At 30.6% G+C, this 15,028-nt stretch overlaps 4 protein-coding genes across 6 annotated transcripts; 3 read left to right on the plus strand and 1 right to left on the minus strand.

Annotated features, from left to right (window-relative positions):
- The first annotated feature begins 503 nt into the window (after nucleotides 1-503).
- LOC141525024 (WD repeat-containing protein CG11141) lies at nucleotides 504-3,332 on the plus strand. Its single transcript, XM_074239272.1, has 3 exons — nucleotides 504-637; nucleotides 766-2,870; nucleotides 2,950-3,332. The coding sequence occupies exons 2-3, from the start codon at nucleotides 824-826 to the stop codon at nucleotides 3,024-3,026; spliced, it is 2,124 nt and encodes a 707-aa protein (XP_074095373.1). The 5' UTR covers nucleotides 504-637; nucleotides 766-823; the 3' UTR covers nucleotides 3,027-3,332.
- A 7-nt stretch (nucleotides 3,333-3,339) lies between these two features.
- LOC141525027 (protein IMPACT-A-like) lies at nucleotides 3,340-8,502 on the minus strand. 3 transcript variants are annotated; one of them, XM_074239275.1, is made up of 5 exons: nucleotides 8,363-8,502; nucleotides 8,178-8,294; nucleotides 7,511-7,743; nucleotides 3,771-4,025; nucleotides 3,340-3,697 (listed from the first exon to the last, which is right to left on the minus strand). In XM_074239275.1, exons 2-5 carry the CDS (start codon nucleotides 8,196-8,198, stop codon nucleotides 3,388-3,390), a joined length of 819 nt encoding a protein of 272 aa, XP_074095376.1. In that variant the 5' UTR covers nucleotides 8,199-8,294; nucleotides 8,363-8,502; the 3' UTR covers nucleotides 3,340-3,387. The 3 variants fall into 3 exon arrangements, with proteins under 3 accessions (XP_074095376.1, XP_074095377.1, XP_074095378.1); XM_074239276.1 differs by having other exon boundaries at nucleotides 8,178-8,243; nucleotides 8,363-8,496; XM_074239277.1 differs by lacking the exon at nucleotides 8,178-8,294 and having other exon boundaries at nucleotides 8,363-8,482.
- A 238-nt stretch (nucleotides 8,503-8,740) lies between these two features.
- Nucleotides 8,741-10,706, plus strand: LOC141525029 (uncharacterized). Its single transcript, XM_074239280.1, has 4 exons — nucleotides 8,741-8,992; nucleotides 9,337-9,506; nucleotides 9,652-9,789; nucleotides 10,295-10,706. Exons 1-4 carry the CDS (start codon nucleotides 8,905-8,907, stop codon nucleotides 10,550-10,552), a joined length of 654 nt encoding a protein of 217 aa, XP_074095381.1. The 5' UTR covers nucleotides 8,741-8,904; the 3' UTR covers nucleotides 10,553-10,706.
- Nucleotides 10,707-10,848: 142 nt separating this feature from the next.
- LOC141525025 (putative RNA-binding protein 46) lies at nucleotides 10,849-14,811 on the plus strand. The gene is made up of 4 exons (XM_074239273.1): nucleotides 10,849-11,733; nucleotides 12,129-12,303; nucleotides 12,378-12,796; nucleotides 12,890-14,811. The coding sequence occupies exons 1-4, from the start codon at nucleotides 11,023-11,025 to the stop codon at nucleotides 13,085-13,087; spliced, it is 1,503 nt and encodes a 500-aa protein (XP_074095374.1). The 5' UTR covers nucleotides 10,849-11,022; the 3' UTR covers nucleotides 13,088-14,811.
- The last annotated feature ends 217 nt before the right edge of the window (nucleotides 14,812-15,028 follow it).

Below are 15,028 nucleotides of genomic sequence, written 5' to 3' on the forward strand. Positions count from 1 at the left end.
AATTTAATGTCATTTAAAAATTTAATGATCTTTTTTGTTTACCAATTTTCAAATCATCTGAAAAAAAATATAAGGTGAGAAAAATATTTTAAAAAATTTTAATCGTCATAAAAATTTTCTAACTTATATTTATTTTAAAATAAAAAAATAATTTACAGAAATTTTGAATAATGGAAGTGAGCTGAATATTTAATTGAATATCCCGCTTAGTATTTTCCTTGTGTTATCATGCAAGTATCGATAACGCAGAACGGCATTACTGTGAATAAGACTTAATATTTTATATGAATATATATATATATATATATATATATATATATATATATATATATATATATATATATATATATATATATATATATATATATATATATATATATATATATATATATATATATATATATATATATATATATATATATATATTCATATAAAATATGTATATATATATATATATTCATATAAAATATTAAGTCTTATTCACAGTAATGCCGTTCTGCGTTATCGATATTTCGTGGATCAAATGTCAAAAAACTGACGTTTTAACTGTCAAATTGTTTACTTTTGTCTATTCGGCTGTGTTTACTCACCAAAACATGTGTTACGAGTTATGATAAACATAGAGTGCAGTCAAACAGTAAGGAAATAAAATAAAATAAGAGAAAGTTTGAAACATATGATTTAATAAAAATTTAGTCTTGATAAAAAATAATAGAAACACTCCAAGTATTTAGACTGTTAAATTAAATCAATTTACTATTGCAGTGTTCGGTGATTTGAAGATTTTGTTTAATGGAATGTCGGTGTAGTTATTCGATAAACGATGATGACTCCAATGAGCGAGGATGGAGGTCCTTTGAGGGAATGGGCACCATTAACGAGTCTCCTACAACAGATACCGGTTAAACTTCAGAGCGGAATTTTCACTCAGGACATAAATTTCACTTGCATCGATGCCGTTCCGGAGTTTATAGCCATCGGGACAAACTGTGGGCTAGTTTACTGGTTTGACAGAGCATCTGGAGACTTGCAGCGGCTGAGATGCGAGAATGCCAACTCAATCATCACTTGTTTGCGCGTGATATCCACAGTTGACTACATGGTAGCCGCTGGAAATAATCATGGAGTTGTGACAGTTTTTCAGATCCCCAAAAACCTTCCAGAATCTCTGCCTCACAGTTTGAAGCCGAAGCAAAAGAAGCAAATAGAGCGTTACAATATCGGTGGGCTGCACAAGAGTCCAGTTAGTGCGGTCGAGTGGTCTAAAAATGGTATGAAGCTGTTCAGCGGTGATCAAGACGGGCTTGTTGTACTTACAGAGATTGATTTTTATATGCATTTATCTAAATCTTCAGAATTGTTAAATGAAAAGTACGCAGTTGTTCAATTAAGTTATCAGCAAGGACTATTGCTGGTATCTACGCTCTTCAGAACGATCCTGGTGGATCGAAATCACAACAGCAAAGTTTCTCAGGTTGGTCAGAAGGAAAGAAAAACACTGGGAAAGTTGGGAGCCGTATTTGGTACTCGCCAAACTCCAATTAAAGAGTCAATTATTTACGCCAGTAGACCGGGATTGAGATTGTGGGAAGCTGATAAAACCGGTACCGTGTTGAAAACTTTGATATTCAAAGAAGCAATTCAGACTAGCAACACTCAAGTACTTTTGTTGAACCCCGCGCCTGAAACGCTGAAGAAAAAACGTGGAGAACCAACTTTTGGTATCGTACTGCCTTTTTGCGATGATCTTTTTGTTACTTATAGTGAAGACTATATCCATGTCATCAATCCAGTCACTATTACCATTACATCAGTCGTCAGTGATCTGAGAAAAATAACAGACGTCGCTTGCACTCGAGACGAAATATTTGTTTTGGAAGGAGAGAGAAATATTTTACGGATCGCCTATCATCCAGAGTCTTGTACGATTGAATCCGCGCCGGAGGAATTAAAGGAACCGCTGGGTTCGTTTGCGGAAATTAGCAAACCAGTAACTGCGGGTATTATTGGTCTTACGACGAAACTCAAGGAAAATTCAATCCCGATTCCGTTTTATAAAATTAGTCCTAGTAATATTATCCAGGCGCTAAGTGTTTTGCCGTCCCGTGGGGTAGATCCCAATCCAGTGGTCAGCGGGGAAGAGGCTACGGAAATGCCGCCGATAGTTCCGCTAAGTATTGACACTCCTTTAGTCGCGGAAGTCCCAGTGGAAACTGAGCAAGGAACGGAGTCAAAAGACACTGTCGATGCTCACTTGAGTAGGAGACAAATTTTTCAAAAAATTAGCGAGCAAGATTTTGAAGACGTTGTTTTTACGCCAGAGCGAAAGAATAAAAAACAGAACAAATTTATCAATAGAAATTGTAATAATACTACTGACAGTATTTTGCCACTACAACCTACTTATAGTATTCATGAAACACATTCGTCGCTACTGACTTTGAGTATTGATGATGAATCTCTGATTAAAAGTGAAAGGAACTTGGAAAATATTCAAAAGGATGTTGAGACTAAGGAAAAATTACTCGCTGATGTGCTAAATTTCGATTGGTCTGAGTACATGACGAGCAGCCAAATTTACTCACCAGATTCTACTACCAACAACTCACTCAGTACTATCACTTATTTAAATTGTACAGAACCCACGATAGAACCTAAAGTATTATCTTCGCGAGAAAATGATATCAGTGAGCATACTGACGAGTCTGATGAAGACGAAAGCTATCGCACGGAGTTGAAAAAATTAGAAACTCTTGGTGAATGCAGCAAAAATTTATATACTGTTAAAAATAATACTAAGGATGTCATTGTTGATAATAAAAAAAATTCTTGCCAAAATAATTCACGAGATTTGGAAATACAGTTTAATGGTAAATATTTTTTTCTATTATTTAAATAATTTATTAATTATTGTTATTTTATTAATGTAAAAATATTTATTTTTTACAGTCTTGTCCAAGGAATTCGTATCATCGGCAATTTTTGAAGAAGCTGAAGATTGGGTGGTTGTTTCATCAGTTGAATAATCATTTAAGTATATCGAGACATGTTGAGTTATATATTTCGGATTCGCACAATTTATAATTATTATCATTAGTTATTAATCGGATTGAACAACTTTAATCATATATTTATTACTTATACTTATATCTGGATAGAGTATCATTTTTATCGGACAAATATTATTAGTTAGTTTATTATGAAATAAAAACGTCGATTGGTTAGATCTTTGTGTAACTAATTGTATGGATTTTAATATTTTTTATGCTAGTCAAAAATTAGTTCAGCAAAATTAAAATCAACCAATGGCATAATAGAAAAAAAAATTAATAACATCAGTTAAATTTTATGAGAAATATTTAATTGTTATTTACATATGTACATATTTTACTTCTTATGCTCTTTATTTCTGCTTATTAAATTTGCAGCTTCCAAAACTTGTCTTGCAGCATTATTTATATGTCGAAACCTATCAGGTCCCAGATGTATTCCTCCATACCACCGTGAAATGACCACCAGTACATTTTTTGCGTCGACTATTTGTAAAAAATGTAATAACCTCGAGCCAGCTTGACTCTCACCGTCATCTTCACAGTCTTGAGAAAAATTTTTATTATTTGTAACTATTCTGTACGCATACATATTGTGCGTAGCCTGTTCTATTTTTTTAATCTCATATAATTTTTTCAGAACGTTTCTAGGGTAATTAAAATTTTAAATATTAATTTTTACCAATAATAAATATTATTTCTAATTACTAAAATACTTACTTTACATCATGAACAGAAAACACTTGCGCAGCATGACCCTGAAATGAACTTTTTCTATCGACAATTACATCTCCATGATAAATTTCGGGAATTTTTTCTTCTTTTTCTTCATTAGATTTTTTTAAAGATTTTGGAGATTTTTTAACGACTTCATTATGTTCTATTACTTGTTCTATTTTACATGATTTATCTTTTTGTAATTCTTCGCGAATTTTTTCAATCCACTCATATAAAACTGGTCCTCCGGCTAAAGACCTAAATTGAATATAAAAAAATTTTTAGACGATAAATTCACTGCTTACATTTAAGGGGCGCTATACACGTAAAAAAAATGCCTATAAATTTTCAAAACAAAATTATCATTATTTATACACTAGTCACAAAAATTAAGGGATATAAAAAAAATTCCAAATTTTTTGGTGATTTTCAGCGAGCTGTAACTCCGAGGAAAATGATCGCACAGAAAAAAAAAAAAAAGCAAATTGTAGCTCCAAGTGTCTAGTTTTTAGATATGACCATGAAAATTTTTGTCATCGTCAGGTCTGGAGAAATCCTAAGAAAACTACTGAAAAAAATTTTTCGAAATTTTTTTCGTCTTAAAAAGGTCTACGGGCTTCAAAAAAATTTTTCGATTGTTTCGTTTAAAAGCTCTTTTAGTAAATTTAATACCCTTTAATTTGACGTAATCAAAAAGCCTGTACGATAATTTGCCGCGGAGTTATCGTCAATCAAAGCAAAAAGTTTTTTTGACTTTGGAAATCAATAACTCTGGAAATAATGACCGTATAGGAAATCGAAGGAGGGTTTTGAAAACTACACAATATTCTCTATAAGAGAACGTAAACCGCTTTTGAAGAAAAAAATTTTTTTGAATTGAAAACTCGGACTGAAAAAAGACAAAAATTCGCATAATTAAGGATATTTCGATAACTTGGTATAACTTTGGATAAAATGGATGAACGAAGGATATCGTTGGTAATTTTTAACTTCAAAGTGTCCCCTAAAATCCCTAAGAAATTCAAAGCGCTGCGATTTTTTGTTCATAGTGCCCAGAAGCTTCAAATTCTGTGTTTTCGCAAAAATCACCATTATGAGCAATTTTGTGATTTTTATTCATTTTTCCATTGAAAAAATTTTTTTCAAAATTCTTTATTTTTCGATCAAAGAAATTGATTTTTCAAGAAATTTGAAAAAAAAAAAAAAAAAAATTTTCAATTTTTTCGAAATTTTTTTATCAAAAATTTTTTTTTAATTTTTTTTTTTATCGTCTTCAGAATGCTTCACTATTGTCAAAAAAATTAACTCAATTTTTTCTGTCCGCTACAACTGCCTTAGTTTTAAATCTCATTTTAAAAATTCAATAAAAACAAATTGATATACCCCCGCGGAGTTCGGCTTTTCCTCACACAAAACTTGAATTTTACGTTTTCTTTTTAGCCTAAATTCCTTACGTGAATTTTATGTAAGCTTTTCTTTGATAAGCACCTTTTGATATGCCTCGTCGACATTTAGCTGCCACAGATGTGGCTCGCATTGTTACCCTCCTTCAAGAGGGCTACAGTCAGGTGGAAGTAGCAGCTTCTATGGGAGTGAGCCAGTCCGTTATCAGTCGGGCCTATGCCCGATTTAACGCGACTCAAAGTTACGATCGTCGTCCGGGTCAAGGTAGACTACGAATCACTACCGAGCGTGATGATCGAGCTATCATTCGAGAAGCTCGTCGAAACCCTACTGCGCATGCCCACACGATCGCTCATCAATTTCGCAATCGTCGACAACGTCCTCCCCAACAACACATATCGGCTTCGACGGTTCGAAATCGCTTTCGAGAGCAAGGACTACGCGCTAGACGCGCAAATCGCGTGCCTATGCTCACTCCACGACATCGCCGAGCCCGATTGGCCTATGCTCATGATCATCACCATTGGGGTCGTAGACAGTGGACCAGTGTATTATGGACTGACGAATCTCGATTTTGTCTTCATGGCAGCGATAGACGATCTCTCGTTTGGCGCCGTCGTGGAGAACGAGATCGGGATGGTTTTACGAGACCAGTTACAGCTTTCAATGGTGGATCAGTCATGGTGTGGGCAGGCGTGTCCTTCAATACCAGAACCCCGTTGGTCATCGTTCGTGGGACGTTGACTGCCGATAGGTACGTCGACGAAATTCTGGAGCCACACGTCCTGCCTATGCGCACACGCATGGGGGCAAGACGGTTCATTTTGATGCAGGATAATGCTCGTCCTCACACTGCAGTTCGTACGCGAACTTTTCTCCGCGCCAACAACGTAACAACGCTTAATCATCCAGCGATGAGTCCTGATTTGAACCCAATTGAGCATGTTTGGGACATGCTTGGGCGTCGATTGCGGCGAGACTATCCGCAACTGCACAATCTTCATCAGTTGACTCAAGCGTTGTTACGTTGTTGGCAAGGAATTTCGCAACGTGATATTCGACGATGCATCAACATGCAAGAGCGTTTACGAGCTGTGATTCGGAACAGAGGTGGCAATACACGGTACTGAGCAGTTACTGCCGTGCGTACAGAGGTCATTCGGCAGCTGCAAACAGACAAAGACACACACACACACACACACACACACGTGTGTGTGTGTGAGAAGCGTAAATCCGACCGAGCAACCTCCACGTGGTACGCTTTGGGTAACGCTAATGCCGGCGGTAAAACAACAGTCGAAAAAAATTGAGAAAATTTCGAAAAAAATTTTCGAAAAAAATTGAAATTTTTTTTTTTTCAAATTTCTTGAAAAATCAATCTCTTTGATCGAAAAAATAAAGAATTTTGAAAAAAAAAATTTTTTTCAATGGAAAAATGAATAAAAATCACAAAATTGCTCATAATGGTGATTTTTGCGAAAACACAGAATTTGAAGCTTCTGGGCACTATGAACAAAAAATCGCAGCGCTTTGAATTTCTTAGGGATTTTAGGGGACACTTTGAAGTTAAAAATTACCAACGATATCCTTCGTTCATCCCTTTTATCCAAAGTTATACCAAGTTATCCAAATATCCTTAATTATGCGAATTTTTGTCTTTTTTCAGTCCGAGTTTTCAATTCAAAAAAATTTTTTTCTTCAAAAGCGGTTTACGTTTTCTTATAGAGAATATTGTGTAGTTTTCAAAACCCTCCTTCGATTTCCTATACGGTCATTATTTCCAGAGTTATTGATTTCCAAAGTCAAAAAAATTTTTGCTTTGATTGACGATAACTCCGCGGCAAATTATCGTACAGGCTTTTGATTACGTCAAATTAAAGGGTATTAAATTTACTAAAAGAGCTTTTAAACGAAACAATCGAAAAAATTTTTTGAAGCCCGTAGACCTTTTTTAAGACGAAAAAAAATTTCGAAAAATTTTTTTTCAGTAGTTTTCTTAGGATTTCTCCAGACCTGACGATGACAAAAAATTTTCATGGTCATATCTAAAAACTAGACACTTGGAGCTACAATTTGCTTTTTTTTTTTTTTCTGTGCGATCATTTTCCTCGGAGTTACAGCTCGCTGAAAATCACCAAAAAATTTGGAATTTTTTTTATATCCCTTAATTTTTGTGACTAGTGTACATTAAAAACTAATTATTTTTTAATTTGCGGCAAAAATTAAAGCGTTTACATGTGTCGCACCCCTTAATAGGAATATTCTGTGATGAAATTTTAGAATAAGTACAAAAATACCCTCTAAACAAAAAAAAATTTACATATACATATGAAACCTACAAGTATACCTCTTGAAGAAGGGAACTAATGTGATTTTTCTGCTCCAAACGCAATTGCGGAGCAGAAAGCTCAAAGTATGGTGGTGCAGAGGAAGGATAATCAGCTGTTAATTTAACATAAAGTTTTATCGACTTATCACCCTCATGAACATTCATACTAAATGCTCTATTTTCTTCATCCTCTACCTGCCAATCGTCGCCATAAATAGCTGTCAGTGCCTCGATCTCGTCAACCTGCACCAAAATATATAAGATTAAAATTTCATCCAAATAAAATATCATATTGAAGTTAGCTGACAACTGTTAGTTTTTTTAATTTTTATCATGACACTGAAGTTGATAGACATTAGAAATTTTTTTTAGAATTTTACAGCAATTAAATTATTACAAAAAAAAATTTAATTAAAAAATTCCAAATGTTAAAATTAATAAAAATTACAAGTGAAAATTTTTAAAAGCATTTTTTTGTTGTAATTGATTTATTAAAAAAATTTTGAAAATTAACAGCTGACCGCTAACTTCAGTACGATTTTTTATAACAAATAACTAATAAAAAAAAAAAAAATGCCCTAACAATATTTTTTACAATAATTTTATTGCAAATTATAAAAAAATTTCTAACGTCTGTCAGCTTCAGTGACATGATAAAATTTATAAATAATAATTACCTGCTGGGTAAAATTATCCATATCGAAAACACGGTAATAAAAAGCATTTATTTCAACGACAATGGTCTGTTGACAATCGACAAAATAAATATTTAAAAATAAATACAATTTGAGATACTGAAAATTAACATATACATGAGTACATCTAGTATTGAAATCGGAGTAGAAAATAAAATTGAAATTACCAGAATGTGCTATTTAATTTAACCTCGTTTTTCCTGTCAAACAAATTCAATGCTGCAACAATTTTATTGATGAAGCAATAGTGTTTTAAAAATTATCAACTTAGAAAAAGGTTATCAAACATTTACGGTAAGTTGTAATTTTATATTTAATTTATCGTTTGTTATTATCATTATTTATAATGTAAAATTGATGACTAAAGTGAAGTTAGTTAAATATCAAAATTCTCGACACTCTCAAAGAAATGAAAGTATATAATCGATAATACAGCGCACTAACTATCGATAGAGTGAATTCAAAACCGGTTATGCGCAGAAAGTGTCGGAAAGGAAAAGGACAAAGAAGGACGCCAGAGGAGGCACGCAAGCATCAAAATCAAGCCATCGACGGCCATGTTCATTTGTCATGACACGTTATAACGTTCAACATCACCGCGTTCTTGCTACATATTTTACAATTTTTAGTTTTAATTAAACACTCGTTAATAAAGTTATTGATAAAAAATAATTAAGTGCCTGATATTAATTATAAATAAATAATTTAAATGGTTAACGAAGAATTGCTAAGACGAAAACGGGAGGAGTATGAAATGCAGCTATTTGCCTTTCATTCGAGAGATGTCTGTACAACTTGTAAGACGCCAATTCTGCGACAATGATTTTTTGCATTATTTTACAGATTTTTTATTGTTTTTTTGAAATTTCGGTCGCTGGACGCGTGTGCTCTAGTATCATGTAGTGTTTGAACATGACTAGAATCACACTCGTCCATTGATAGAAATTATTTTCATCGCTTTTATTTTTAATTTATTTTTATTATTTATATTTTTTATTTATTTGCTATTATTTTTATTTTAATAAATATCCTTGCCCATTTTCCTTTAAATATCATTCATAAATTATTTTTTTTTTATTACTATGATAGCATACATTTTAGTTGACCTTGATTTCTGATGATAATGATTGTTAAATTCCAGTAACAACATTGATAAAAGAAAAAATAGAATCCAGATGCAAAAAAATTCATCAAGCGATAATAAATAAATATAATCCCGTTGGTGAGGAAGCTGAATTATTAAAAAGAAATAGAAAAAAATTAACAACAGCTTACTATCGGAAATGTAGAAGTTACTTACCACGTATTGAGGTTACTATTTTTTGACCTTACTGATTTTATTTTATTTATATTATTATATTATATAACTATAGGTGCATTATTGTTTTTAATCATGCGTACTGATTGTCGGAAAGAATGATTATCATCAAAATATTAATTAACGTTATTATTTTAGAATTGTGTGGAGAAATTGCTTGCGATACCGCAACATATCCTGCTTGATGAGGATAAGATTCAAGCAACCCAATTTACAGCTGAAGAATTTGATGAAATTATGAGGAACTTGGAAGACTTGCAAAGAAGAACCAAGCAAGTATGTGATTTGATATTTTTTTTATTTTATTTTATACTAAAAGTTCCAGACATCTCGGTTTTATTTTAAATAATAATTAAAGAAATAACTTTTTAATTAAAAATAAATTATATCTAAAAAATTATTTTAAAAAAATTGCTTTTTTGAGATTCTAAAAATGGAATTTTTTTTATGACACTGAAATTAGCAATGAAAATTAAGTTAGCTGACATTTAAAAATTTTAACAATTTATTTTATTGAAAAATTATTTAAAAAAAAATTTTACATGTAGAAAATTTTTAAAATTACACATGCAATTAAAAAAAAATTTTTTTTTGTTATAATTTAATCGTTAAAAAAAATCAAAAAATTACAACGAAAAATTTAAATAAATTTTTTTCCTATAATTTTTTAATAAAAATTTTTTTTTAATTATCTATCTATCTATGCAAACATCTACTGCTTTTGTGCCGCATTTTGTTGATCATATATTTTACTTATCAAGCATCTTTTTAACTGTTATAGGCAACTATGCTCAATGGTGTGCTGAAGCAAGAGCTGGAGATGACAGAGGAGTTTGAAAATAATATTGAGGTAGCGAATAAGTTGTGTACTGCGATAGAAAATGGTATTCACTATTCAGAAATTGACGATGCGACGATAAAAGCAATAGATCAGTTGAGAAACGTAACTGAAGAAGTTGAGGAGTTTTGTAGTACTCGTGTACATAGGTTGAATTGTCTGACATTACCGCCAAAAGAATTTAGTATTCATGATTTATGATTAGAAAGACAAAAAAAAATTTTTTTTTTATCAACTAATAAATATTTGTATATTTTGTACATTATAATTGAAACTAATTGCATACATGACAGATTAAGTGACTGACTGATACTTTCTGAATAAAAAAAAAAAAATTATTTTGATAAAAAAATTATTTTTATTTTTAAAATTTAAAGAATTGTAACTTGAGTTGTTTACTTCGACTTCTTTGTGTAGCTTGGCTACAAGATACTATGCAAAGACGAGGAATTTATTTAAGAATGTTGTTCGAAGAATATGATTGGTTGAAAAAATTAAAACGACATATTTACTTTAACTTCTATCGTTTTTGCTGCTCGATCATTCATCACTTGTCCTTAGTAAGAGATTGTCTTCAAGTTTTGCTTATTATTGATTTAATATTAATTGTTTATAATTAAATTATATTAATTTTATAATTTAATTATAAATCAATTTAATAAAAGTAAAAAATGAATAAATTATCAAATGAAGTTAGTGAAGTAAAAGGGATTAATTACAACACTGAGTGTCGTATATCCGAGCGTTTAATCGATTTGATGAATCGTACTCACTACGAGTTAGTTCAAGAGAATGGACAACGACGTTTGACAGCCCCAGAGTTTACCAAGGAGCACCGTGACCGCATCAAAGGAACTGAAGTCTTTCTGGGACGCCTCCCACGAAATTGCTACGAAGATGAACTGATGCCGGTGTTGGAGAAGGCTGGACGTCTGCTGGAACTGAGGTTGATGCTAGACTTTTCTAGAAGTACTCGTGGCTACGCGTTTGCACTGTATGAAGATGCTAAATCTGCTAGACGTTCTCTTGCTATGCTTGATGGCTATGAAATAAGACCTGGGCATAGGATTTATGTCGTTAAATCTGTTGACAGCTGCAAACTGTTCTTCGGTGGTGTTCCCAAGGATAAAACAAAAGTTGAGTTTATTGAAGAACTGGGGAAAATTCTTGATGGAATTTCAAACATTTACTTGTATCCAAATGCTGAAGATCCTTCACTTAATCGTGGGTTCATTTTTGTCGAGTTTAAAGATCACCGATCAGCTGCAATGGCAAGACGTAAGCTCATTCCTGGCAGGGTTTTGTTGTGGGACCATGAAGTAGCTGTTGATTGGGCAGAACCTGAACCTGGAGAGTCTTTAAATGATGAAGTTATGGAGAATGTAAGTAGATTTTTAATTTCATTGTTTTTTTATATTAATTTTTGATGAAAATTATAAAAATTAAGTTAGCCGACATCTAAAAATTTTATAATTTTTTTTTTTATTGAAAAAATGATTACAAAAAAATAAGAAAAAAAATTTTACTTTTAAAAAATTACATTTTTAATTTTTTTTTTTTTTTATAGTTTATTTGTTAGAAAAAATTCTAGAAATTATTAAATATCTGCTAAATTTATCTTCATAAAAAATAAAACAAAAGTTTCATTTGTAAAAAACTTAAAATGCAATTTAAAAAAATTTTTTTTTTGTTCTAATTTAATAAAAAAAAAATGTCGGGTAAGTTTAGTACTATTTTATTTTTCTCAACTAATCTGGTAATAATTTTTTCTGTTCAGGTGACTGCTTTGTTCATCAGAAATTTATCACAAGAGCTGCCTCATCAAAAAGTTCGTGATATTTTATACAAAGCAACTGGTATACCGATTATAAAGTTGAAAAAAATAAATCACTTTGGATTTGTTCACTACAAGACCCGTCAAATGGCTCAGAGAGTTCTCGACATCACAAGTGGTAAGTAAAAAAATTTTAATTACTAATAAACATATAATTTTATCTGTAAATATTTATCAAAAATGATATTACAGTACCTGGAGGAATTGCTGATCAGACACATTGGGAATTTTCTTGGGCAAAACCCATTGGCTCATCTAAAATGCTAGAAAGACAACGTGCGATTCAAGACGCATTGGCAGGAGTAAACTTAGATGACAATCGAAAGTTTTTTAATGTTAAAAAGCCACCTCTTGCTTACATCAAGCATCAAGTAGTCAAGAAAATTACCAAACTCACTGATCCACGTAGTCCTGACATAAATTATATGTCACCATCAACTTTGAATAACTCACATGAGTCCACACGTGCTGTCATATCTCCGATCAAGCCTCTAAGTTCTTTTACTACGAATTATAAAAAACATTTAGAAGACTTGGTTATCCAAAATTTCGATGCGCGATGCCATTTCGTTTGCATTCCAGTTCTCGTGCCATATGGATTTATTTGCAAGGTTGACGATCAATTATAAACATATTCAACTATACTATACAATTTAAATAATTTACTTTAATTTATCAAGGTTAATTAATTTTATATTCAACAGATTTCACTGGTCCGTAATGGACAGATTGTGCACGAGTTTCAAGGTGAGCTCTATTCAACTCAAGATCAAGCGATTAATGTGACATCAAGAGTTGTGTACTATAAACTTGTAAACAATATTACTCAGCCTTTAATGGTTCAACTACCTGTTTATAAGTCTACAAATTTTATACCTAATCGTATGGAAACTTGCCACTGAAATAATTTATTTTTCTAAAGGTATTTTACTGCCAAAATTTTTTTAATTTATATTTTTATACTTTAATATTTAAAAATTTTCACACAGTAAAAAATTTTGCGTCAATGCATCAAGAATATTTAACTCAAAAATTTTTAACACAAAATTTTTTACTGTGCATCAATCAAAATCATTATCAGTAATAGTTTTTGCATTTAAAAAATTTTTAAAGACAGGCACATTTTGCTTGCATAATTTTAACGTAAATCTCTAATTAATTAAACTATTAAATTATTAAATGAATAATCGACTTTAGAATATTTTATAAAAATATTAAAATTGATCATTGTTTATTTTAATATCAATAACTCAGCATTTGATATTTATAAATGCAATGCTTAATCAAAAGTTTAATAACAAAAAATATACATTTAATATATAAATGATTATTTTATTAACTATTAATAGATCTCATTGTGATTTTATTGTTTCAATGTCAAGAGAATTAACTTAAGCAACCTCGAATGGTTGAAGAAAAATATATCAAATATCAATAAACTTAATGTGAAAAATATTTTACTTTAAATTCTTTAACAAATTTGTTATTTTTTTATCTTAATTATAAGTAGATCAGATATTTAATTAAATATAAGTGATATCTTAGAAAAAATGTCAGTCAAAAAATTATTAATATTTAATTAATAAGTAAAATAGCAACAAGTCAATGGTAAGAATACTCGATCTTCTAATTTAAACGTAACGCCACTTGCTATAAATATATCAGTATAATTGTAAAGTAAATCTCGCGAAGAATTCGAAGCAACTTGTTGCCAGAGATGATGCGTGGCATACAATTCATCAGTGCAAGCGTACGTAAATTCGTTCTGAATCGTTGAGTTAATAAACTATTTTTATCATTAAAATATTATTTAACACCTACAGAATAATCAGCAAAGTATGACTCTTGAATTGTTATAATTAAAACTTACGAATACGCGTGTAAATTAATGGGACATTAATCAGTCGTGAAAACTAGAACACACTGACCCTGCCATAAATATTCAAATTATTCAACATAAAATTAATTTTGAGGCCGATTGCTCAGCTTCATTATTTTTTACATCACTTATTATCACTACGAATATAATAGTCCCACGAAAAATATACATTAGGCTATAAATAATTAATGTTTGCTGATTATTAAATGATAAACGATCAACAGTAATTATATTAAGAAAAGACAAAGATCATAAATGTTATCAATAAATATAATTACGCATTACTGATTGTATTATCTTTCTTAAAATTTTAGTTACTCTTAATTCAATGAGTCATATTGATTAAATTAAATCAGATAATAGTACGTTCACTTGATATAAAAAGTATGTAAATTTCTCTCATTACAATTTCAAACGTCATAACTTTTTTTTTTTTGCTAAAACTAAAAATAGTCTGTCGCAGTAAATGAATATGTAGTTTTTTTTTATGTTTCCATTTCAATGGTTAATTTTTGTACTTAAAAATAGATTAAAAATTTATCAAAGGTCACGTAAACCAGACAAAAAAACATCCGGATTTATAAATTGAATTAAAAATAAAAATTATCAGAAGAAATAAAATGCACTTTGGCAAATATTACAGTTTTAACTTTCAGCTTGATACTGAAATAATTTAAAAAATTAGAATATTTATTACATGGATATTTTAAAATTATAATATATAAAAAAAATATGAGCTTATAAATATGTAACGAGTACAAATAATATTTCCTTATTCTAATTACTTAGAACTTAGAACTAAATAAGAATATTATTATTAATTAGTAAGAAATAAAAATATTAAAAAGATCATTAGCGGATAAAAGAAGAAATAAAAAAATTATACGTTTATAAAGTATCAATAAGACGATTGTAGCGTTATATTTAAAAATAAATATGAATCATAGACAAGATAGATAGTGAC

The sequence above is a fragment of the Cotesia typhae genome, unplaced genomic scaffold, assembly GCF_013202065.1.
Source record: "Cotesia typhae breed Kobodo isofemale line unplaced genomic scaffold, CoteBio_Ctyphae contig_23, whole genome shotgun sequence".
Classification (NCBI taxonomy): domain Eukaryota; kingdom Metazoa; phylum Arthropoda; class Insecta; order Hymenoptera; family Braconidae; genus Cotesia; species Cotesia typhae.